This window comes from Peromyscus eremicus, chromosome 6 (genome assembly GCF_949786415.1).
Source record: "Peromyscus eremicus chromosome 6, PerEre_H2_v1, whole genome shotgun sequence".
NCBI classification, from domain to species: domain Eukaryota; kingdom Metazoa; phylum Chordata; class Mammalia; order Rodentia; family Cricetidae; genus Peromyscus; species Peromyscus eremicus.
The window spans coordinates 30948517-30973890 of NC_081421.1; the positions used below are offsets into that span (position 1 = coordinate 30948517).

Genomic DNA, 25374 nt, shown 5'->3' on the forward strand with positions numbered 1-25374 from the left:
ACATATTCTGGTCCCTTCATCTGGATCTTACTGGTATTTAGAACTGCCTTTCAAGAAACAACCAGCAGCACCAGTTTTCCTCTTATTTATTTTCTTTACCTTTTATTTTTGACAATTTCATACCTATGTATAATGGGCTGTGATCATATTCACATCTCCCATTATCCTCTCTAACCTCTCCCAGTCCAGCAGACCTCATTCACAATTGGTCTTTTAGGAACCCCTTTCTCTTGAGACTGGATCTTATACAGTCTCCAGTGTGCTATGTAGTTGAGGAGGATCTTGAGTTCCAGTTTCTCCAGCATGTGAGTGCTGAAATTATGGGTGTGTACCAGCACATTTGGTTAATGCAGTACTGGAAATAGAACCCAGGGTCTCCTGAACCTAAGGCAGAAATTCTACCAACTGATATCCTCAATTTCCTTTAAGAATCTTATGTTCTGGAGCCAGTGAGATGATTCAGTGGGTAAAGGAACCTGCCACCAAACCTGATGACCTGAGTTCAATCCCAGGTCCCACATGGTGGAAGGAGAGAAACAAACTACTCTGTCAAGCTGTCCTCTGACCTCCACACATGCATGTGCATGCACACACACTAAATAAAAATGTAATTAAGAATCTTACATCTCACTGTAAGACTCCCTCCAGTTAGCAATGTGACAGGCTAGAGAAAAATGCAGATAAGACAAGAGAATAAAATAATTTACCCCCAAGTTCAGCCATCCAAGAATAAACACTGTGAACATTTGGGCACACAGGCTCTGCTGCAATTTGGGCATTCTTCCAAGATTCATATGCTGAACTCACTCCCAAGGTGACAGTTTGAGGAGCTGGGGAGTCTAGGAAAGGATGAGATTGTGTCTTCTGCCATGAATATACATAATACTCTGAGAAAGAGTGACGTGTGGAGACGAAAAGTCCGCAGATGCATGAAGTTTTATAGGCACGATTTAACATTAGCTTAGTGTAAATACCTCCCTCCCCCATTTTTTCTCCACAACTATTTATCCCTCTGGTACTACCATCTTTTTTTCAGTCCTTAGGGAAGGTTCTCAGCACCAGGCTGAAGAAAGTCACTCACTTTTCTGATTAGCTGGGAATCCTGTCCCTACCACTCCTTTTATTTTAAGGCATGAATTTTTTGGGTTTTGGGATAGGAAAAGCCCAAGCCCTCATCTCACAGATGAAACTCCAGCAGAAGGTCCTCTGCTCCCTGTGATGGTCTTGTAGTTGTTTAAGGCTGGGTCCTTTGTCTTTAGCCCCTAGTTCAGCAGCCAGTACTGTAGGCAGCCAGGAATGTATGTTAAATGAATATACTAAAGTAACCTACAGACTCCAGGGAGCTGTGATACAGAACCACAGAGGTTGGGCACTGAGATGTAGACTGGTTACCAACATGATGTTGTCCTGTAGCTGCAAGGGATGCATTGGAATAACAACCAAGAGACAGGTAAGGCAGAAGACAGTTTGGTGAGGTGAGGTGAGTATTGTTTAGAGGTGGATGGAAGTGAGGAAAGTCGATACCAGGCAACATGGAAATTTTCTGTTGTGTCATTTTCATTATAAGAAAGAGCCTGTGGATAATTAGTAGCTTTCAAGATGGAAATGGGTTTTCTTGAAAAGAGGGAGGTTGCCCCTATTTGTATTTGTCCAGGTAGAAACAGGAGTAATTTGTCAAGAGTTAAAAAAATTATTTTCCTAGTAGGATAGAGGGGTTTTTAGATTATGACCCAAACTCAGATTCAATTCAATGAATATGTACTTAAGTACATTTTCCTTGTCAATCAATTCCACCATGGAGTCTTTCGGGTTTAAATTCATTATCTTTCTCATTACAAATGAGAGCAAATGCTAATGTCTTTCTTGACCCAAGATTCTATGTGTCTAAATAGCAGTCTGAGAGCTACTGCTGTGTGCCACACACAGTAGGGGCTCAATAGATACATTTAAATTAGCTCTTAAAACTGAAAAACTTACATTTAAGATAATTTAAGCTACAGGCTCCATGCATTTGAGCAACCTGATTGAACACAGCTGGTCCTGACTAACTACATCAGTGGCTCCTGCTCAGAACACTAAAATATTCATTAGCTTTTTTTTTTTTTTTAAATTAGAGAAGCTTAAAATTAAAGACGGAATTTGAACGATTTTGGCGTGGGGAGATAAAAGTGTGCTCTTACTGGGTTTCTGAATGCTATGAATCACGGCTGAGATGATTTCCCAGAACAGAACCTGGTAACATTAAATTGCAAATAGGCTTTTCCCGCACCCTGAGTATAGAGTTACTGGAAGACCATCCTTAATATAATCATTTCATCTGAACTCTAGGGGTGAGAAGGCTGCATAAGTGAGGCATATTCCAAGAGTGCCTGCAGTTTCAAGATTGAAATCACCAGTGGCAACAGAGGTATTAACAGGATCATGCTCGAGTCTGGGAAAAATCTCCATGCTCAAAGAGCAGCTATGGAGGCTGTGATCAGCGCCCAACATCTGCAAGCCACCCTGCCTGTTCTGCCAGGAGGGAACCGGGTAAAAGAACCTGCAAGAACTGTTTTTTGTCTATTTCTTCTATCCTTTGGCCTTCCTTCTCTCTCCCCTCTCTTTCCATTAGAAAACTAAATAGTTAGAAATTAGTGTTTAAAGTATTTTTTTTCACTCACTAACAGTGTTTGGACACCTAGTACTAAGGATTAATGGTGCTGGTTGAGATGGGTTGCCACTAGACAAATCCATGGAACCCAGGCTAGCCTCGGAGTGCTGCTTTCTGATCCAGGCTTCAGACTCGCATCGCCAACTGATCACAGAACCAGCAGAAACGCAGACACTTCCTGTCATCCTGGTGGGGAATCAAAGGTTCTCTGGCACACTCTCATCTCAACAACTATCCTCCTGCTTTTCTCATGCCCACAGTTCCATTTCCTCTGCATCTCTCTGTAGTTTGAGATTTTTTGAATGCCACCCTCAGGAACTTGAAGTGCAGAGTTCTTGTTTTAAGAGTTACCTCTACTGCTGCTTTTGCTCTTTCAAACTCCTCTTCTAAGGAATGGTTCCTGGAGAGCAGAGCGCTCCCCCAGCGATGCTCTTTGGTGAGCCGAGCCTGAAATAAACCAAAACAGGTGATGTGTTACTGACATCACAGAGCACAAAAACAGAAGCAGTTTTCTTTTTCTCACCTTGCTCCCTAGAGTTCCAAAGGATTCCATGTGTATGTGCACACCAGGTGAGTGTGTGTGTGTGTGTGTGTGTGTGTGTGTGTGTGTGTACATGTGTTTTGTGTGTGCACACAGAGTACATAGGTCAACCTGTGGTATCATTCCTAGGGCATCATCCATTTTACTGTTTGAGATAGGCTCTCTTACTGCCTACTCTTTCTGGCCAGTGATCTCTAAGGACGCTTCTCTCTCCTTGTCCCCCGGGCTGTGATTACAAGTGTGTACCACCAGACTTGACTTTTCACGAGTGCTGGGGACTGAACTCAGCATTTTACTGACTGAGCTGAGCCATCTCCTTAGCGCCTTGAAAAGTGTTTTCAAAGTATTTTTCAGGCAGCAAGTCAACCAATCTAGGATTGCTTCAAATGAATGTGTGTCTACATATGGATTCTTGTGTAATAGTCTCAGGCCCGGTGTGAACTCTGAGCCGTTGTGGCAGAGCACAGCTTCCCAATCACTGTCCAGGAGGCTGAGAAGAAATCCAGTACTTCTTATGAAAGGCAAGCTGGAATTGCTTGATTTCTTCCTACTACTCTAGAGAATTTTCTAGCAAGTCTGCTTGGCTCTGTATTAGTGTTCTAGGGCAGCCAAAAATGTGTTTTCACAAACTGAGTGGTTTAACACAAAAGAAAGCTAGACACTCAATGTTCTGGAGGCTAGAGGTTCATAGCCACAGTGGTGGTGGGCTTGCTCTCTCTGCACCCTCTGGGGAGGTCTGCGGCCTGCTCTTTCCTGTAAGTGGGGGGCTTCAGGTGGATTATGGTCATGGTGCCTCTTTTCTCTCAGCCCTTCCCCTTCCTGTTTCGCTCTTATAAGCTGCCTGGAATACAATCAGGGCTTTCTCAAACATCACAGGAAACTTCCCTTCTTTCCAGATCACCCACTGAGCCCTGTCTTCCCTGTGCATGGTGATATTCACAGGTTCTAGGGCTATGGCAACTTATCTTTTTTGAAGACTCCATTCACTACTATTCTTATACAATACTCTTGGGGCACAATGTATTTTATTAATAAAGATATACAAATACAAGTGCTGGAGAGATGTCTCAGGAGATAATAGAACACATTGCTCTTACAGGAAAACTTGAGTTTGATTCCCAGAATCCCTCATCAAGCAGTTCAGAACAGCCTATAACTCCCATTCCAGGGAGGTTTGACACCTCTGGCATCTGTAGACACCTGTACTCATGTGCACATACAGGCATGCAGACACACACACACACACACACACAAAATTAAAAATAAACGAATAAGCTAGGTGGTGGTGGCACATGCCTTTAATCCTAGTACTTGGGAGGCAGAGACAGGTGGATCTCCAGCTTGAGGCTAGCCTAGTCTACAGAGTTCCAGAACAGCCAGGGTTACACAGAGACACCTTGTCTCAAAAAAAAGAATAAATACAATTAAAAATACAAAAACGCAAGTGATTTACAACTTTTTAAGATACTAGGTGGTTGGGATCCCGTTGCCTGGGAGAGAAGCTAACTCTGTGGGCTGCTCACAGAAGGCTAAATAGTCTTGTGTAACTTGGTGAATTGTCTGACGTTTATTTCCGAAGTAGCTTTGGGAGCTTTGCTCAGGACTGTCTTGCTTCTGGTGGCAACTCCTTCATCTTTCTGCTGGTCCCTTCACTGACAAGTTAAAACAATTATTTAAAACGTAGACACAGCCGGGCGGTGGTGGCGCACGCCTTTAATCCCAGCACTCGGGAGGCAGAGCCAGGCGGATCTCTGTGAGTTCGAGGCCAGCCTGGGCTACCAAGTGAGTTCCAGGAAAAGGCGCAAAGCTACACAGAGAAACCCTGTCTTGAAAAACCAAAAAAAAACAAAAAACAAAACAAAAAAAAAAAAAAAAACAAAAACGTAGACACAGTAAATGATAGGTTGAGTTTATTTCACAGTTATTTGGAAGAATAATGATTGTGAAATGTCCACACATACAGAAGTCTATAGATTCAAGGTAACTCCTTAAAATCCATTGATATCCACATGTAAATATTTTAAAACACTGAATTGTACTGCATGAGAAAAGATCAGGTCCTAGTTGGCTTCTGGTTGCTGTGATAAACACTGTCTAAAACCAATCTGGGGAGGAAAGGGTTCCTTACATCTTACAGGTTTCAGTCCATCACCAAGGGGAGCTAGGGCAGGAACTGAAGGCAGGAACCTGGAGGTGGGAACTGAAGCAGGGGCCATGGAGGAACACTCCTTTCTGGCTTGCTCAACCTGCTTTCTTATACAACTCAAGACCATCTGCCAAGGGATGGCACCACCCATAGTGGGCTGGACCCTCCCACACCAATCACTAATCTTGAAAATGCTTTACAGGCATGCCTACAAACCAATCTGATGGAGGTAATTCCTCAGCTGAGGTTCCCTCTTCTCAGATGACCAGTTTCAGAAACATAAGAAATACCCATGAGTGACTAGCGAGAAAACATAGCATTGTTGAAAATGGCCAAAGACCCTGAGGATAGAGTTCCTGGGAGAAGAAATGCAAATTACTGAAGGCTTATAAAAAATAGTCTCCTCAATTAAACAGAGAGGAAATGACAGTGAAAACCACAGTAGGCATCACCTCAAGTGGGTTAAGCTGTTGCTGAAAGGGTCAAGAGAGTGTTGGAGAAGATGGAGGAAAAAGTAGGCACTTACGTACTCTTGGTAGGAAGGTAAATTTGTATTATCATGAAAACAGTATGGAATGCCCTCAGAAAATCAAAACTAAACCTACCATGTGAGGCCAAGGAAATGAGGCCATTATGTCACGAGGCCTCTGCACTCACTACATGTCAATGTGGCATTAGGCACAGGAGAGAAGAAATGGAAAAGGCTGTCTACCAGATGATGGCTTAACATGCATGCACTGTGGAACACTGAAGTCTTCAAGAAGAAAGACGTGTCATTTGTGACTTGCTGGAAATGGAGATTATCACAGGATGTGAAATAAACCCAGCACAGAATGTCAGGTATCATATTCAAACTGCAATGTGCTGTCTAAACCAGCTGACCTCACAGAAGGACAGAGGATGGTGGTGGCCAGGACTGGAGCTGGGGGAAGGGTGGCACTCTGTTGGTCAAAGGGTAGAAAACTTCATCCAGAAATCTAGGGTAGAACTTGGTGACTATAGCTAACAATGCATTGTGTCCTTGAGAAGCACTGTGGTAATTTTAGGTGTTCTTTCAAAAAAACCCAAAGGGTGTGAGGTAACATATATAGTAATCAGGTTAAGCCAACTCACTATGCACACATATTTCAAAACATTCTATGTGATAAACATATACTTTTATTGGCCAAATAAGCTATAAGAGTAAAGGGATACATTTGGTGCATCTTAGGTGTCATGAATGAGTGGCATTAGAAAAAAAAGAAGCACTAAGATTGTTGTCTGAGGCAGTGTCTAATCACCAGGCCCTTGGCACTGATTAAACAGGCCCCATTTTTCTGGGAAGCTTGACTTAACAGGACTCTATTAGCGTCCCTGGCATCTCTCTCTATTAATGTCTCAGGCTACAAAGGGCATCACGTATCGGGAGTCCAGGCTTCCAGGTCAGCTCTTCTTTCCCACCTAACACAGCAAGCACAGATAGAGCCTTACTGTGCAAATGACATTTTATTCTGATGCTACAATTACTATTTAGGGATACTCCGTTTCTCACATCATTTGACAGGCTTTAGGTTATTACTAAGGTAAGTGTTATCTAACTCACCATTTTTAAAGTTTTTTGGCCCAAGGAAGCATAAGTTAAATGTTATGGAATATAAATAGCAGTTGATACACAGTTGAAAATTTTGATACTTTTCCATGCTTTCATGATGTACTGAAACATGCTAATTAAGAGCTGAGCATATGGGCCTGAGAGAAGGCTCAATGGTTAAGAGCTTTTGTTTTTCTTTCCGAGGACCCAGGTTCAGTTCCCAGCACCTGATGGCTCATAGTGATCTATAACTCCAGTTCCAGGGGATCTGACACCCTCTTCTGACTTTCTTGGGCACCAGGCACACATGTGACACATATACATACATGCAGGCAAAACACTCACATACATAAATTAAAAAAAAATAAGTAGAAGGAACTGAGCATGACACATAGACGATAACACACATGTCTAAAATAACCTTCCTTGAAGCCAAGACATTAAAAATATCTAATTTTATCATAGGGAAAACCTGTGACTTGGGAAAATATATCAGCACTTGTGGATTGTTGGTATTGTTTGGCACTTTGATAGAGGCATGATAAACAAAACAATTGCACCCATCAGTTTAAGCGACAGCCATCTTAACCTCACAGCTTATATAACTGTCATTCTCAAATATGAGTGAGCACTGAAATACCCAGAAGGTTTTTTAAAATTCAGGTCACTGTGCCCCTACACCAAGTCTCTGATTCAGTAAATCTGGTAAGGATCCTCAAATCTGCATCTTCACAAAGCCTCAGGTGCTGCCCAGATGCCAGCTCAGGACCACAAAGAGAATCCCAGATCCACATGTGTGTTATGTGTATTTGAGTAAATCTCAAGTTCATAAGTGCGTGCTAAGTGTGTTGGGATTTACTGTCAACTTAACACAACTTGGAATCACCTGGTGTCTTAGTTACTCTTTTCTTTCTGTGTTGAAATACCATGACCAAAAAGTAGCTTGGGGAGAAAAGGGCCTATTTCATACTAAGACTCTCAGGTCACACTCCCATCATTGATGGAAGCCAGGGCAGAAACTCAAGGCAGGGACCTGGAGGCAGGAACTGAAGTAGAAGCCAAGGGAAGCACTGCTTATTAGCTTGCTCTCCTTTACTTGCTCAGCCTGCTCTCTCATACAAATTAAAAACACTGCCCAAGGGTGAAACAGCCCACGGTGGGCTGGATGCTCCCACATCAATCATTAATCAAGAAAGTACCCTACTTTGCCTACAGGCAACACAATGGAAGCATTTCCCAATTGATGTTTCTCTTCTCAGATAATTCTAGCTTATGTCAGGTTGACAAAAAACAAAACAAAACAAAACAAAAAAACCAACTAACCAACCAACCAACCAACCAACCAACCAACCAACTAAAAACAACCAGGACACCAGGTTGGCTTGTAGGTCTCTAGGGGATTATTTTGATTATATTAAATGATGTAGAAAGACCCAGCCCAATTATGGGCAGCATTACTGCCTAGGTAGGGGTCCCAGAACAGTACGAGGGGAGAAAGCTAGCTGCTAACAAGCATGTGGGTAAGGAAGGATGCATTCATTCTCTTCTCTCTGATCTTGACTGTGGATATGATGTGACTAGCTGCATCAAGTTCCTGTTCTGACTTCCCTCAACGATGGACCACAACTGGGAATTGTAAAGCAAATAAATCACCTTCTCCACAAAGTTGCTTATTGTGGGGTATTTTATCATAGCAGCAGAAATAAAATTAGAACACTTAAAATGGAGAAGGAAAATGAGTGCACTCACTTTAGAAAAGAATACAGTGACTGTTTGACCTTGGGTGCGGTGTGACATGATTGCTAAAGGCAGTCTCTGAAGTCAGGCTGTCTAAAGCCAATTCCTAGTTGATTGCTAAAGTACTGAATTCCTAAATTCTCATCTGTAGAGTCTAAATTTACTCACAGAGTCCCAGTAAGAATTGAGTAGTATTATTCCCATAACACAAATACCACTTGGATAGTGCCTTCACTAAAGGTTTTGTGTTTACAGCACTTTTGTTTGATGGACACAGCTTGGATTCTCAGACCTTTTAAATACTAGCCTCACTGAAAGGATCAAGGGTTTTTGATTCTTAGTCAATAGACATTTGTCATGCAGGTTGCATGTATCATGTGTAAAGGAAAATTCCTTTCCTCAGAGTGTGGTAGCACATGGTCACTGGATCCACTCTGCTATGAAGTCCATGTTGAACATTAAGGCAAGAAAGTGCTGATTTTGAAAAGAGACGGCCAGCATATTCTCAACCACACTAAGAAACCACCATTGAAACCACGTAAAAATGATCTAGAGAAAAGCGTGTGTGTTTTTGTTTTAATTGTCCACGAGTCTACTTCTGTTGTTAAATCTGGCATTGTTTCCCCTTTTGTTAGGGTCTCCGGTTTATTCATGTGACAAACGCTTGTTGAGAAGTCCCCACTGTGCTGATTTCTAATGTTGAAAATGGTGTTTCAGATTTCTTTCCCTTTTTCTTTTACTTCTTTGTTCTTCCCCATCTTTGCTTCCTTCCTTCCTTATTGGTAGCCCGTTGTTGTGTGGCATCAAGAGGGAAAAGATTAGATAGAACTCTTGGAAAGTTCTCCAATAGACAGAATAATGAGTATTTAAAGAGCATTGGGTTGAATTATTTTCCAGAGACATAGAGGACAAACGCATCTTTGAGTACATGCCTAATCTATTTTATCAATGTATATTCATTGTACAAAAGAGTGGGCTTCATTCTGCCACTTGGGAACTCATTCTAGTTCACTGCCCAGCCCTGTTCCCAACCTCAGCAGACTTCCAGGGTACAGGCTACACTGTTGTGGAATATTAGTTGAAGATGCCTTACATTTGTTTATGCTGTGGAATATTTTTTAATGATGCAAAGATGTGTTGCATTTTTTCATGTTGCAAATGGTACACAGAATAATTTAAGTCAAGAAAAGCTGGCTAGAAACAAGCCAAGCTAAGGCCGGCATTTATAAGTAAGAATAAGTCTCCATGTATTTATTTGGGAGCTGGGTGGTGGGACCCCAAAGACTTAAAAAAAAAACAACTACAACACACCATTCAGAACAGAGGAGTGACCTGTCTGGTAGCTGAACTGTCCCACTCCTGAGATTCTGCTCCCCAAATCCCTACCCACAACCCACACCATCCCAGCTCATCACCAGCCTGCTGCTGGGCCCTGTCCAGAGTTCCAGTGGACATTCCTATTTATACATGTGTATAGTGTACATTTTTAAAAGATTTTAAGTGGTGTGTGTGTGTGTGTGTGTGTGTGTGTGTGTGTGTGTGTGTGTGTAAAGCATGAGTACAGGTGTCTATGGAGTCCAGAGGCCTACAGATGGAGTTACAGGTAGTGAGCCTCTCAACATGGGTGCTGGAGACCAAGTAAATCCTCTTTGAGAACAGTGCACACTTTTACCTGATGAGCATCTCTTCAGGGCCTAGACCACCTGATTTCATTTCCTCTCCTACTGCTTGATCCTATCTCACCTCCCACACAACACTAGCCTCCTTTCTTTTCTCAAAGAGTTCCACATTTTCTTTCAAACTTTAAGTTCTGAATTCTGCACACGAGAGAAAAATACATGAGATGTGTCTTTCTGAGTCTGGCTTATTTAACTTAACATGATGACCTCAAGTTCTTTGGATTTCCCTGAAATGACATATTTTCCCTGCCTTTAGTGACTTAATAACACTCTGTGGTGTATGTGTGCCACACTTCCTCATTTGTGCTATGGAGATCCAGGTGAGTCTGTAACTTGGCTACAGTGAGTAAACCTTCAATAACATAGGTGTGCAAGATCTCTATGGTATGACAACTTGGATTCCTCTAAATGTATCTTATAACCTAACCCATATATCCCACTAACTACCTCCCTTATGTCTGTAAGGACAGCAGACACTGAAGCATGTTCATTGAACTGAGTTGGAAGCCAACAGCTTTTCTAAAAGTAAGGTGATGAATTTGGGAGGAGAATTAATTGTGTACAGAACAAATTGTATGAAAATTCTAATTGTCTTATGAATTTTCTGTAAGAAAGTAATGGACATTCTTGAACATTGTTCAACTCTTGTTAACCCAACAGAATTAAATAATAATGGAGCTTTTAGATAAGAGGAACAATGGCTTATGGGTTCTTTCAGGTGAGCAGCACATGGTGGCAGATCCAGGGAATCTTCTGTGGTTAAGAACAAGGGCTTCACAGATTGTAATGGGTATTACTTCCTGACTTTTCTCCTCCTTAGATGTGCTTTTATTTTTTCATGTGAAATGGAGATAATATGAAAACCTAAGTTTACAGTGGGCTGAAGGGCAGTGATGACACATGGAAAAGCTCTGTTCAGCTAGAGTTGGTCATCTGCAAGTCACGTGACAATGACCTGTGTCTGGAGTATCTACTGCAGCTCATGCTAGTGAATCTGAGGCTTGAGCCTGTGGTGGAGCTTCTGGTGTGCAAATGGAGAAGGAGATGTCTGGACCATGTCTGCAGAAGAAGCTGCGTTCTCTCCCTTTGCCTCACCCAGCAATGCCTTACTCAGCAATACCTTTCCCAAGATGGGAAAAGTGAATTTTGCAGCCTTTCCTTTTGTATTTTCTTCAGCTCTTCAAATTTTTTCTTAAAATAAGTTTTCAGACAGTATGATCTCTTTAAACAGTTAAGTTTATGGAATGGCAATTACATGGTTTGTGTTAAGCGTCAAGAATGTGTCCTTAAGTACACAGTGATTATGTAACTCATTGTAATCACTTGTTTCTCTGAGTTTTGTATTCAAGGCACCATTTGAGACTAAACCACACTTTCTTTCTTCCCCATCTTGAAAAGAAAATGAAAAAATGTAAGTTTTCATATTATGTGTTCCCATTTTCTTTGTGATCCTGAAATACAATTTTAAGTCAGGTTTGTAAATAGCTCCCCACCTGCTGAGTCACTGCCTAGCATAATTTATGTTGGTTTGAGGGAGAGGAAACCATTTTCCTGCGAACCATCTGGGTGAACATGGAGCAGGGTCTGGTGAGTCAAATGGTTTGAATGATTTCTGAGTCAGCCTTTATATGAAATGTTGTTCTAGCTTCATTATAATTCTACTGTATCTACACAAAGAGGCCGTGCAGTGCTGAGTAGTGTGTTTCTAACAGTACAAACGTGTGTGTGTGTGTGTGTGTGTGTGTGTCTGTGTGTCTGTGTCTGTGTGTGTGTGTGTCTGTGTGATCTCTCAGGCTCCACCCACCTTGTTCTTTGAAGCACATTCTCTCATTGGTCTGCTACTTGTCAGGTAGGCTACGCCTACTGACCAGTGAGCCTCAGGGATCCTCCTGTTTCAACCTCTCCTGGGCTGGGATTGTAAGTGTGTGCCATCACGCCCAGTTTTTTTTTTTTTTTTCCCCAAATGGAACTCAGGTCCTCTGCTTACAAAACAAGGGCTTTGATGAGCTGAGCCATCTCCCAGCAATGTCTCCTTGTTTTCATTAACGTCTGTCTATTCTCTTCTTGCTTTGTTTTAATTACTCTGTATTTCAGGTATATTAGTAAGCCTGCATTTCATGAGCATTTCCTAAATTGCTCTGAATTGGAATTAAAACTAGAAGAGTATGATTTTTTTAAAGGCAAGTCTTGATAAGTAAACATACAGTGTCTAAAAAATGTAACACAGGAGTAACTCCCTTACAGATGAGTCAGTATCTCAGAGGACTCTTCAAGATTCACCTGGGCAGAGAGCTCTCAGTGCACATTGGAAGGTGTATTTTGGAAGATAACACGAGGAAGCTCAAAACCATTTTCCAAAGTGTGTTTGCTTAGGGTAAGCAGGACACTGTGGTGGGATGGAATTAATGGACCAGCAGGAGACTAGTAGTCATTGGGATAATAAGATAAATGCATTGTGGGTTTCTATGGCAACTGGGGGCCCCAGCTGTTCCTCTGGCCCAGCTTGTTGTAGAATGGCCCACCTGTGCCAAGTCTCTCCCTGCTTCAAAACAAATGCTTTGTCACTAAATTTCGCTGTTCCACGGATGGCAGCAGATGAGACCTGAAGCAACTCCAATTACTCAAGCTGAGTGCAGCTCGCTCATGCACTTATGAATACTGCTTTCCTAATGGATGCTGTCATTTTTCTCTTAAGAAGATACATTTAAAACGAGCACCAAAAATTCAGTTTTCATGCTACATCTGCAATTCATTAAAGTCCATGGGGTGATGTGTTCAGGAAGGGAGTTGACTGGATATCTAGCTGTGGTCTGGAAACAGCCATGTTCTTTCTGCTGAAGGTGATGAACATGTAGGGAGAATGCTGGTGACATGGAAGTTCCAGAGCCCCATCATCATTAGATTTCTGGGTTCTTCTCTCTTCCACTTTCTAGTGTGGGTCCACAGATAACTTCTTTCTTTCACTCTTTCCTGTCTGTACCATGGGGCAAAGGCGGAGCTTACCTAGTGCTGCCTTTTGTCAGGACCAAATCAGCTGACTCGCATTAGAAACTCTTGTAGTCAACAATGAGACCTACTGCTATCATAATTATCCTCTTAGTTTGAAAATATTTATTTTATTTTTATTTATGTGTAGATATGCATGTTTGTGTGGGTGCCTGTGGGGCCAGAAGAGGGAGTTGAATCCCATAGAGAAGGTCTTACAGGATGTTGTGAGCTGCCCAGCATGGATCCTGGGAACTAAGGTCCTCTGTAAGAACAGTGTGTGCTCTTACTGCTGGGTTCGTGCTCAGCCCCAGTTACCCCCTTACTTCACTTCAGATCTGTCTTCCCCCTGTGGGCCACAATGTGTGATGTGGCAAATTCAAGAACATGTCCTCTTCTCACTTCCTCATATCATATCATATCATATCATATCATATCATATCATATCATATCATATCATATCATATATCACTGCAGCTGGATTGTAGAAGGCAGGGGTATGCACACAGTTCTTAGGAGGTCTTTGTGGTTGAAGGGCAAGGCCTTAAAACATATCCAAGGGACACAGAGACAGAGATGGCCATTGCTTCCTTCAGAACTGTAGGAGAGGTAAGCAGCTATAATGAAGCCTGTTGAGGAGGCCAGGGCCTACCAGTGGATAGCCAGATTGGAGTCACATCCTTCTTCTTCCTGCCCTTGTACCCTAGTGAGACCTGGTTAACTTTACTGAGACTGACAGGCTCCTGTGAGAAGTGTCTTTATAACACAACTTACAGTCGTGCACAGGATTCCTGAGTGTTAGATGTAACACACACGAAAAGCATACAGTGAGTCTCCATGGTGCTCCCTACTGGACACTCACAGTAGTAGCTCGTATTGTGGCTACCATTACTGCTGGTGCTGGAATAATAGAATCCTCGGCATAAAATTTATTTTAATGTGACCGAATACTGGGTATAGTCTCTTACTCTACAGGGCTCAGATGTGAATGAACACTCAGGGTGTAATTTCCTCTTCTTTGGGTTCTGTTACATAAGTAGTGCTAATACTGGACTAGAACAGATTTTTGTATTGCCAAATAATGGGACAGTCAATGGCAGCACAAGGAAAATGTGCTAAGTACACAGTGAATTCATTAACACATTTTCCAGCCAAATACATGGAAGTGTATACAATCAGTTATTCTAAGCACCAAGACAGCTATGGAGTGAGAACACACTTTGCAATGCAAAGTTTGGAAAAACACTTCAAACTTTCTGTTCAAAATTTAAATAAAATATTTACGATTCAGTTCCTGCTGGAGCAGACGGGGTTCCTAAGATTTGCTTTTGGTACCTGTGCTGGAGCCACAAGTTCCAACTCAGAAGCCGACTCGGAGTTGAGGGCACTTTTCCCAGCACTCAGCTCTGGTTGAGATCTGTGTTCTGAGGACCTGCAATGAGACATTGAGGACATTTGTGCGCAGCAAGAACAAACGGGCCCACAAACCCCACCAGGAACCGGGCTCTGGGCAGAATTCAGACAGAAGTCAACTTCTGTAAGTTTCCTTAAAAATTGCCACTTCCTGAATTCAAACAGTATGGACTACCTGCTAGATAGAACTTATTTTTCCTTTAATTTAGAATCCAGATGAACCATGGGCAGAAAAGAAAGGAACAACATGATGCCATTTTTCATATAGGAAATTCCACATTTACGAAAAATAAGAGTTCTGTTCTTGTTGGAGACAGTTCATCAGGTTCTCTATGCATCCAGATTGTCGTGATACGGAGATATGCATACGGAGAGGGCAGAGGAGACAGAAACAGGAGGCTTCCCTTTCCAAATCTTTAAAAACATGGTGTTCTGGTTAGTTTTCCTCAACTTGCCACAAACTAGAGTCACCTGGGCAAAAGGGCCCTTAGCTGAGGAACTGCCTCTATCAGATTAGCCTGTGGGTGTGTCTGTGGGATATTTTCTTGATTAATGGTTAATGTGAGAGGACCCAGCCCACCGTGGGCAGTGCCATCCACAGGAAGGCAGTCCTGGGTTGTATAGGAAAGCAAGCTGAGGCAAGGCAGGAGAACCAGTACTCTGCTCCCTTAAGGTCTCTGCTCCAGCTCCTGCCTTAATTCCCCCAGTGACAGACTGTGACCTGAGAATTCTAAAGTGAGCTAAACTCTTTCCTTCCCAAGTTGCTTTTGTTCACAGTGTCTTATCACAGCAACAGGAAAGGAAGTAATTCACCTGGTAAAATTCAAGAGGCCACATTCTTTCCTGAGTGTCCATGATTCATCTGTAATTACAACATGGAATAGCAGTGGATGGTTGAGAGAGCAGGAAATCTGTGTAACCAGGCAAAACTGACACACACACACACACACACACACACACACACACACACACTTCTGTTGACTGATAGCTCAGCTAAACATTTAGAATATTATTAAAATTATCAAACCAGGACCTCCTTAAATTCTTTCTGAGTTCAGTTCATTTTTTTTTTAAGAACAATTTAGTGGAAGTGATAGCATATAGAAGGTTATTATTCAGGATCTTGGGTATTTGTATTAAATGAGCTCAGTGGCCATTTCCAGACTTGAAGGGCACACCCACACAGTCTGTGGAAGCTATTGTTCTCTGGAATCGGGACGTCTTACCATAGGAGCTCTTTGGACCCGGCTCTAGATGAGCATGACTTCCTTTCAGCCATGAGATGCCCCTTGCTTGTTCGGTCACCATGAAACTTGACATCTTCCCATTTTTCCAGTTGTGTTTGAATGTCTACTAAGGAAGAAGAAAGTGAAAGAGAAAGCCCAGGGCCAAGCATGAAGGTGCACACAGAAAAGAGATTGATTAGGACTGAGATCCCAGGCAAACTATATTCAATCCATGCTTGCAAGGCCAACATTTATCTTCTTAAGGGTGCATGAAAATGAATTAAAACATATACAGCTAAAGAAAACAAGGCTTATTAAGATAAACTGGATTGCTTTTATGGTTAAAGCACTCAAGTAAAATTAATTTCAAAAGCTAGTTTTATGAATTTATATGTATTTATGTGTTTATATGCACATGCACAAACACACATCTGTGCATACACAGGCACACACACACACACACACACACACACACACAGAGGCATATTCACTTGATTTACCTGATTTACCTAATTGTCCTTTCTTAGGGGGAATGTAGAGTGTGTAGATAAAAGTTGAGCTTGGAAGCTGGCTAAGGCCAGGTGTGCATTCCCAGCTCTTTCTCTTACTAGCTCTAAGATCTTGGACAAGTTAAATTTTAAACCCAGTTTTCACACATTTCAGAGTTGTAATAATGAGATAAATCATGTAAGTGATGCAGTGTAGTTCCTGGCTATGGCAAGCCAACAGTGAAGGGTATTAACAGCTATCACCATCATACTGGATATTATCTTAGGACTGTTTTTTCTGAATGTCCCCAAGTCCTGTGATGCACTGATTTGTCTCCCTTGTTTCTCTCTTGTTCTAAACTGAAAATTCCTAGAGAGCAAGGTCCATATTTTTCTGTAGTTTCAGCTCCTGGGCCTTGAGAGATGCCTGGCATCCACCACAAGCTCAGCCCATTGGGAGGAACACATGCACAAATAAATCAATATCAGTTTTATGAAGCTGAGCTCCCATGGCCACTGAGCCACACCCTTCACAGCTCCCTGGAAGAACTTTATCATCCCCACTCCCATGTTCACTGTTTGAAAGTCATCTTGAACTTGACTGTCATATCAGTACCAACAAGGGTAAGCCATAGCTGCTGCAAGCCTTACCTAAGTCTAAAGATGCCGTCTCTGGGCCCCGGAGAGCCTGGGCCCTCTGCTCAGCCTCTGCACTGATGAGGTCAGAGCCATCAGCTTTCTTCTTGAGGGATGAGGTCTTTGATGAGGACTCAGATTTCTTGGCTTTGGTTTGGGTTTGAGAGACAGGTTCACTCAGGTCAAGGAGATCCAAGCCAGTGGTCAACACTGTGGGAGACAGAAGAAGGTTAGAGAAGACCATTTACCTCCTGTAGTTATTACTATTGATCTATTTATTTTTGTACGTATGTATGTATATGTATGTATGTATTATTATGTGTGTGTGTACGCATGCTCAAGGGTGTGTGTGTGTGTGTGTGTGTGTGTGTGTGTGTGTGTGTGTGTGTGGTTCAGAGGACAACATTAGGTGCTGTGCTTAGGTACTGTCCACTTTGTTTTTTGAAACAAAGTCTGTCACTGGCCTGGAACTGGACAAATAGGGTACACTGGCTGGACTTGGAGCCCCAAAAGTCTGCCTATCTTTGCCTCCCCAGGGCTAGGTCACACCACCATGCCCATTCCTCCTCTTCTTTTTCTTTCTTTAAGCATGGTTTCTGATGATGGAACCCAGAGTCTTGTCCTTACAAGTCAACCCCTTTACCAACTGAGGTACCTCTTCAGCCCCCAGTAGTCTTTTTTTCAAAATAGGTGTCAGTTGGATGCATAGAGCCACTATGTTGATAGGATGGATTAGAGTCCGCAAGTCAAGCTGGCTCATCATTGACAGCTGGAGGGCTGTGAGGCTGGGAAGCTGGCTGTGTGTCCCCTAGGCTAAGTCCAGGCAAAAGTCACCCAGACCCACTTCTGCAGTGAGAAAATTTAGGACGAAAACAAAACAAATCTCAGTTCAGGTCTAGTTGCTCTATTGTTCTCATTAATTTCTGGGGAAGGTTTGTTTTAGATTATGGTTTTCCCAGAAAAGGGTCAATGCTCATAGATTTCATGAAGTCTAATGTAATTTTTTACTGAATTAGGCAGTTTGGTCATAAATCACATGCTGTCTGGGTCTCACTGGAGAGGGGTTTTTATAATGCAGTTGATGAACAGAGACACATGCTAACTTCTTGACATTTAGTATGCCACTCTTAATTCCAGCACAACCAGCTATAAAATGGTTACACTTTTACTTCCTAGTGAGTTGATTTCATTGTATTAAATACTCCAACAAAGGCAGAAATAATAATGTGTTCCTAGGCAAAACGAGGCAAATCAGGATGAATAGGCCAGCTTTGAACCCGTTCTGTTCCAGTATAAGCAAGTCATATTTAACTAGCCCTACCTGAGAAACAGAACACTGGAAGGAGACACAGTCTCTCCAGTTCTTCCAGGCCTTGGGCTGAGATGCTGAGGGCATGATCGGGCAGGTGGCTTCTCAGATTCTTCCCTCCTCTTAGGAAAGGCAACAGTGAGTAGAGGAGCCCTGTGTTGACCTTCCCTGTAGTCTAGAGCAACCACTATAGCACTTTCCCCAATCACAAGTCCCAAAACATTTCAGCTTGTCCTCTGGGTGTAGATCAGGTGTGATTGACAGCTCAATCCCATTTCATCTGCTTCTCACTTGGCTGCCCCTTGGCAGAGCCAGGGCTCCACTGAGCTCACAGGTGGGTGTGGGTGGTGGTGGTGAGTCTCCTTATTCATGCACAGTCTGCCTGCATGTGTAAATGAGCCAGCCCTCCCCAGGAGATTCTCTGGTGTGTGAGCAAAACTTGAGTCCCTATCCACCATGTGTCTGATGTGCCTTGAGGGAAGTTTCTTGAGCAGCCCGAGCTCTAGTTTCTGCATCTGAAAATGGAGGATCAGTAGTCTTGTAAGTGTGGGAGGAAGAGTAAATGGTCAAAAGGATACAAAGTGCCAGGCTTATGCTAAATCTTCACTCAGTGAATGCTATTTCAGGCAGAGGAGGGGGCAGCATAGTGGTGGAGAGTTTGCCTGACATTCACACGCTCCTGGGTTTATCTCCAACACACACACACACACACACACACACACACACACACACACAATTTTTGAGGGGCCAAATTGCAACAATTCCCTCTTTTTTATTTAGTGTTCCCTCTCTTCTTATTCTGTTCTGTCTCAAGCCCCAATCAAATCTCCACAGAGAGAGAAAGAAGAAATGTTCCTGAGGATGAAACAAGAAGAGACGAGGACTTTGTCTCCACAGAGGAGTCTATGAAGTGAATTTATCACGAACGGCCCGAAGGTGTCAGCTTGTTGTCGCTGAGTTTTCTTGGGAAGATGGGGGCCCCTCTAACAGGGAGCTGCTGGCAGAGAGGAGAGCTTGGTGAGTCAGAAGCAAAGTGGGTGGAAAGAGGCTTCCAGAACCAAGTCACTTGGCTTTCTGAGCCAAATTTAAGTGTGGCAGGCAGCCAAGACAGGGCTCCACACACTTCCTATTCACTGAGTGGTTAAATGAAACTTCTAGACACTGTGGAATAGCAAGGACTCTAGGCCCAATGAGACTTCTTTATGATGGAAGGAAGTCCACATGCTTTTTCCAATTATACAAACAGTTAAGAATTAGCCTCTTGCCCCTAGACTTCTTTTAGAAGCAGATTTTCTAGGAATTAGGAACTTATGTATTGAAAGTATATTTGCTACAAAATAGTAGCTGGTAGGGTTTAACTTAATCTCTATCTGCTTCTGAATGAGTGAACTGAAAATTCAAACTAGCCAGTCATACCTGTCCACTCTGAAGCATCCTAGGTCTTTTCTGGGTTTGTTCTCCATGTTGTCATTATTTTTTCTGTAAATGTGAAGCTGGAGCCTGGCATGCACAAAGGCCCTACTTACTGCCCATTTAATGGAAGCAGTGTCTTAGAGGTCGAATAGCTTTGAAGCTGAGAGTCCCCTAGGACGACAACTTTAAATGCAGAGAAGGTTGGGACAGCCTTTGGCATCTGGAGGAGACAGCATGTTGTGATGTGGAGGGGGTGGTAGTCAAGGCTTAAAGTTGAGGGCTTAGAGCTCCTCCTGTGCTTCAAGCGGGCATGCCTGAGCACAGAAGGCTGGGTGATTTGCTCACTTCTGGATGAAATTGAAAGTATTCTCCTAGACACATGAAGTTTTGGGTCCCTGTGCTTTGGTGTGTAAAGTAAGAGTACAAGGATCATTTGCTTTCAATGGTGTGTGTCAGAGTGTGCATGTGTACACACATGTGAGTGCAAGACCAAGGAAATACCTTCTAAGTACTTTAGTTTGACATATGCAGCCTTTTCTACCCAGACCCCTGTCAGTCGCCATGGACCAGCCACAGGGGGTGGGTCCCATCGTCTCAGTGTCCTCATAGGGACAATCCAGGAGGGTCAGAGTCTGAGAAGGAGACACGAGGATGAATCTGAGATACAAGCTGCTTCGATGACAGAAGAAAGCACAAGCCAACAAGTTGCATGTGCCCTCTACAGTGGGAGCAAGCAAGCAGACAAGCTCCTATGATCTGCAGAGGAGTCAGTCCCTGATGGCAACCTGATCAGAGGATTTCCGATTTCCATAGATTTAAAACACAAACTCACGGTCTTTCAGGACACTATGTATGTGGTGTCTGGTTATGGCAGTGACAGGAATCTAATGCAGTTGATATGCTGGTGACCTTACTGGGACTCAGATACAGGCATGTCATTTAAGCCTATCTAGACCACCTGAGCATGGAGGTAGTATATAGACTATTAATATGGTGGCTTCCTGTGCCCCTTAAATTCCTAGTTATTTGGCAGTTTGCAAAGTTTGAGGTATGATGGTCGTCTCAGAAACTGTCTTTTTCTGGATAACCAAATTGCACTGGATAACATTTCCTGACATTAGAAGACAATACATGTGAAAGTAGCCGTGTCTCACCATCTCAAGGACACCTGAAGTCAACAACCTAGGGGACCAGGCTCTCCCAGGCCACTGCAAACATCAGAGAAACTAGCCTCCTTGAGCTCTGGGAAGCTGTGCTGCTCAAAGCAGGTAGATTAGCATCTAGTAAGAAGTGTTGTTCAAGGTCAGTGTGGTGGTACCCGCCTTTAATCCTAGCACTGAGGAGGCAGGGACAGACAGATGGACCAGCACCAGGCCAGCCAGGGACACATTGTGAGACCTTGTCTAAAGAAACAGAGAAGTCTTATTTTGACAAGTTGGTGGAAGACGTGTCATTATCAACACAGTGTGTAAGGAAGCATGATTTAGACAGGCAATCGTAGAAACTTTCAAATATATCTACCAAATAGATAAACTGTATTTAATGAATTAAGTCAACTTTTTCTTTATTATAACATGTCATTAAATTTATTCCTCAGATTTTTCTTTTTCCATTTGAGGGTATGTGCACATGTGTGTTCTGTATGCATGCTCTGCATGTGTATGTCTGTGAGTGTTGTGTATGCATGCTCTGCATGTGTGTGTGTGTGTGTGTGCATGAGTGTTGTGTATGCATGCTCTGCATATGTGTGTCTGTGAGTGTTTCATATGCATGTTCTGCATGTGTGGATGCATGGGGACATCCTAGGTTAATACCAGGAATCACATTCAATAGCTCTTCCACATTATTCATTGAGGAAGGGCCTCTGAAATCCAGAGATTGCCAACACAGTGAGTCTTTCTAGCCTGCCTGTCCTGGAGGCCCTGTCTCCACATCAGAGGCTAGATTACAGGCAAATGCCTGGGGATCTGGACTCTGGCCTTCATTCTAACTTGCCTGGCAAATGCTTTAACAATTGAGCCGTTTCTCCAGTCCCTGCTTCCTAGATTTCTAAGCTTTTCTGAGATGTGTTGCTAGCTTTATAGCCACTTGAATTTCATAAAAATGTGTCCTGTAAATCTGATGCCAATATTTTAGTTAAGCTATTTTATCATGTGGTTTATGTACAGAAGTCCCACAATAAGTATATTAACTCTAAATAAAAGAGTGAGATTAAAACAATGATAAACCATAAAAAATGTTCCTTCCAAACTACCTGTTGGTCTAATGACTCAACCTCTCTCTAGCTTCATAAATCACAGCAAGGACCCCTACCTCTCTTCTTGATCTCTGACAAAAAGATCTGTCCTGTGTTTTAACATACGTTAGAGTTATTAAGTTATACACTAGTATATTGCAAATTTTGTCACACATGCTACATGTATGACAATCTAGTCATTTAAAGTATCTGCTGTTCAGTGGATTTCAGGATGTTTATTGTTATCAGCCCGAATATAATATCTACACATCTGCATTTTTTTCAGTCAAGGCTTTTGTTGTGTCTGGTGCCACTATCTGTAATCTCAGCTATTTGGGAAGTAGGCAGATCACCATTTGCTGTGAGTTCAAGGCCAGCCTGGACAACTTATTGAGAACTTGTCTCAAGAAATAAAAAAGAAGGTGGAAAAACAGCTCAGCATGTCTGAGACCTGGGTTCAATTCCCAACACGCGCGCGCGCACACACACACACACACAAAATCATGAATACATAATTGTTTTCTCTTATTAAGCAATAAAATTAAAGATATGTTCTTTTAAAATTTGTTAGAGAAAAAACTCCATTACTTTGGAAAAATACTTCCTACATTGTTTACTTTGTATTGATTTTTATAAGAGCTATATTCTTTAGGGATTTAAAAATATAGCGATTTTTGCCTTGAGATATATTTCTAAGCTTGTAAAACAAAGTGTCCAACACAGGGTGATTAGAAATCACTGTATGGCAGAAAAGATTCAGAATATTACATGATAGATTGAATGGGGCTCCACCCCTTATTTCTAGGGAGAAGCCCCCATACTTGAGAAGATGACCTCATTGGAAATGTGATTAAAGATGAGGCTGTCCTGGAGGAGGCCAGGACACAATCCCAGGATGACAGATATCCTCATATAAAAGGGGAATTCAGACACAGGTAGGTGTGCAGACAGAAAGATGGATGTGATCTGCACACAGACAAAATCCCACATGAAGGTTGGAGTCAAGGGACCAATAGGAAGGATTAGAGAGGTGGAAACAATACCTCTCCAAGAGCCTACAGGAGTGTGTCTGGCTGGCTAGCACCTTGATATGAGGTTTAGAGATTCATGACTATTCTCCTAGCTTGTGGCAGGCCAGCAAACCCCAGGGTCCTCCTGTACCCGCCCTCCTGGTGCTGGGATTAGAAGCACATGCTTCCATGTCTCATTGCTTTTGGTTTTTTTTTTTTTTTTTTTTGGTTTTTCGAGACAGGGTTTCTCTGTAGCTTTGCACCTTTCCTGGAACTCGCTTTGTAGACCAGGCTGGCTTCGAACTCACAGAGATCCGCCTGCCTCTGCCTCCCAAATGCTGGGATTAAAGGCGTGCGCCACCACTGCCCTGCTTTTGTTTTTTAACATGAGTTCTGGGGACTGAACTCGGGTTCTTGTGTTTATGCAGGTAATGTTTACTGACTGAGCCACTTCCTGGGCCTCAGGGCTGGGGCCTTCTAAGTGGCTTACTTTCTTTGTCAGTAGGAATTGAGGAAGAGCTTCCTCAGTGCCTCTGAATCTTGTGGAGTTGCCTGCATTTAAGAGATACCGGCTTTGTTTTTTCTGGAATAGCACTCCAGTTTCAGAGGTTAGAATCAATCAGCTCCGATAGTCTGAATTCATTTTAATGTCCTGTTTAGAAAACAGAAAGCACTGTTCTATTCTCCTGAGCACTCCAAGTGACAGATGGATTTAGAAAACAATGATTTGGGTGTGACATTAGGTAACAAAGAAGGAAGTGTCAAGAATGCTGTCACCTGACATCAGTCGGTGTGACCTCCCCAGCTAGAGTTTACCACTGTCAGCACATCCACAGATGGCTTCATTCATCTTCTCAAGTCATTTCCAAGGGAAGGATTGTGCTATTATTAGATATGGAAGGTGAGCCTCAGCTATGCTACCAGAGAGACGAGGGAAAGCAGTAGCTGACACCATGATGCAGAGCTGGATGAGAATGCATGAGGTTTGATCCCAGGTCTTCTACCTGGGCTGCCACCATTGGGCACTAGTTCCTCTTTATGTAGTAATTTTTTGCAGTCTGGAAAAACATCATTTTTTTTTTTCCTATCTGATTTTTTCCACTTGGGATTCCAAGTGGTGAAAATGTAAGTCACTTGCCAGTGGAGGCCACTGTGGAAAAGAGGGACTAACTTAAGAAGGAAGTGTGACATCAGGCTCTTCTCATATTAATTGGCACCACCCACTCACTATAATCTCTGGTCTCCCATTCTGAAACAACACGCTTTCCTCATTATTTGAAGAGCGCACCTTTGAAGGGGAGTGTTGGCCAAATGAGGCTGAAGTGGAAAGGAGCCCTGTTAGAGAAATGTAGCTCTGTCCAGAGGGAGGCCTATGGCAGTCTGTCCTCAGATTGATAACGGAATGCTCCTGCCTACATGTGCCAAGCACTGAGCAGAAGAGGGTGTTCTGTTGAGACTGCTTAATTCCAGGAAGGGTTTGTACAAATTGGAATGTTCAGGTAATTTGTAAGAGAGATCAAGGACCACATTTAAATGGTTCTACAACATCCTGTGTCTATAGCGTATTTTAATTATCACTTAACTCTACTCAGAAAGACTACCACAACATTTTTATTTTCCTAGACTTTGGTTTCATGAAAGATTTTCAAAAATAATTGGACCATTAAGCTGAATTTGCAAAACCTGAATCTGAAATAGCAGCTTTCCTTATATACCGTGGCGGATTCTGGAATGCAGAGCAGTAAATGCAGAAGAGTATGCATCAAAACCTGAGTGAGAACAGCAGTATACTCAAGGCCAGCAAAGATGCCTGGGTAATATACAATGTAGTTTCTTGTGTAATCAAAAGTCATTTATTAATTTATGCTGAATTGTATACAGGCCAGTCACTTGGTTGTAAACATCATTCCCCACTTGAAAGGCCTGGAGGAGGGGGATGGTGAGATGGCTCAGCAGATAAAGGCATTTGCTGCCCATCCTGGCAACCCGAGTTCAATCCCTGGGACCCCTAGAGTGGAAAAGAATCATGTCTCATAAGCTGTCTTCTGACCTCCACAGGTATGTTTCAATATGCAAACATCCACACCTACAAACAAATAAACACTGCCCTCACTTGTTTAGGAAAATGCCTGGAGGAGGAAACATACATGCATTTCTAGGTAAAACGTACTTCCCTTGAACATAGTTAGAAGTGAATTACCGGCTGTGTTGGATGTTACTGGCTTTGCAATGGCCTCGGATTTGGTTTCACAGAGGAAGTCATCTATGGAGGGGCTCAGGAGAGGTCTGCTTTCCTGCTGCTCATTCACCAGCTGAGAACAAAGGAACACAGGCA

The 25374-nt window shown here is 42.7% G+C and overlaps 1 protein-coding gene across 3 annotated transcripts in view; it reads right to left on the bottom strand.

Moving 5' to 3' along the window:
• Window positions 1–25374, bottom strand: part of Pex5l (peroxisomal biogenesis factor 5 like) — a 74563-nt gene that overhangs the window by 48872 nt on the left and 317 nt on the right. For 2 of the 3 annotated variants that reach the window (XR_009379786.1, XM_059265343.1), the window contains exons 2-6: window positions 25240–25351; window positions 17087–17281; window positions 15948–16074; window positions 14644–14740; window positions 3002–3097 (exon numbers count right to left, since the gene is read on the bottom strand). Coding sequence is in view for 2 of the 3 variants with exons in the window: in XM_059265343.1 (XP_059121326.1) it covers window positions 3002–3097; window positions 14644–14740; window positions 15948–16074; window positions 17087–17281; window positions 25240–25351 (627 nt within the window). In the remaining variant the exon portion in view is untranslated. The remainder of the gene's footprint in view (window positions 1–3001; window positions 3098–14643; window positions 14741–15947; window positions 16075–17086; window positions 17282–25239; window positions 25352–25374) is intronic. The other variant, XM_059265345.1, reaches the window with a different exon arrangement.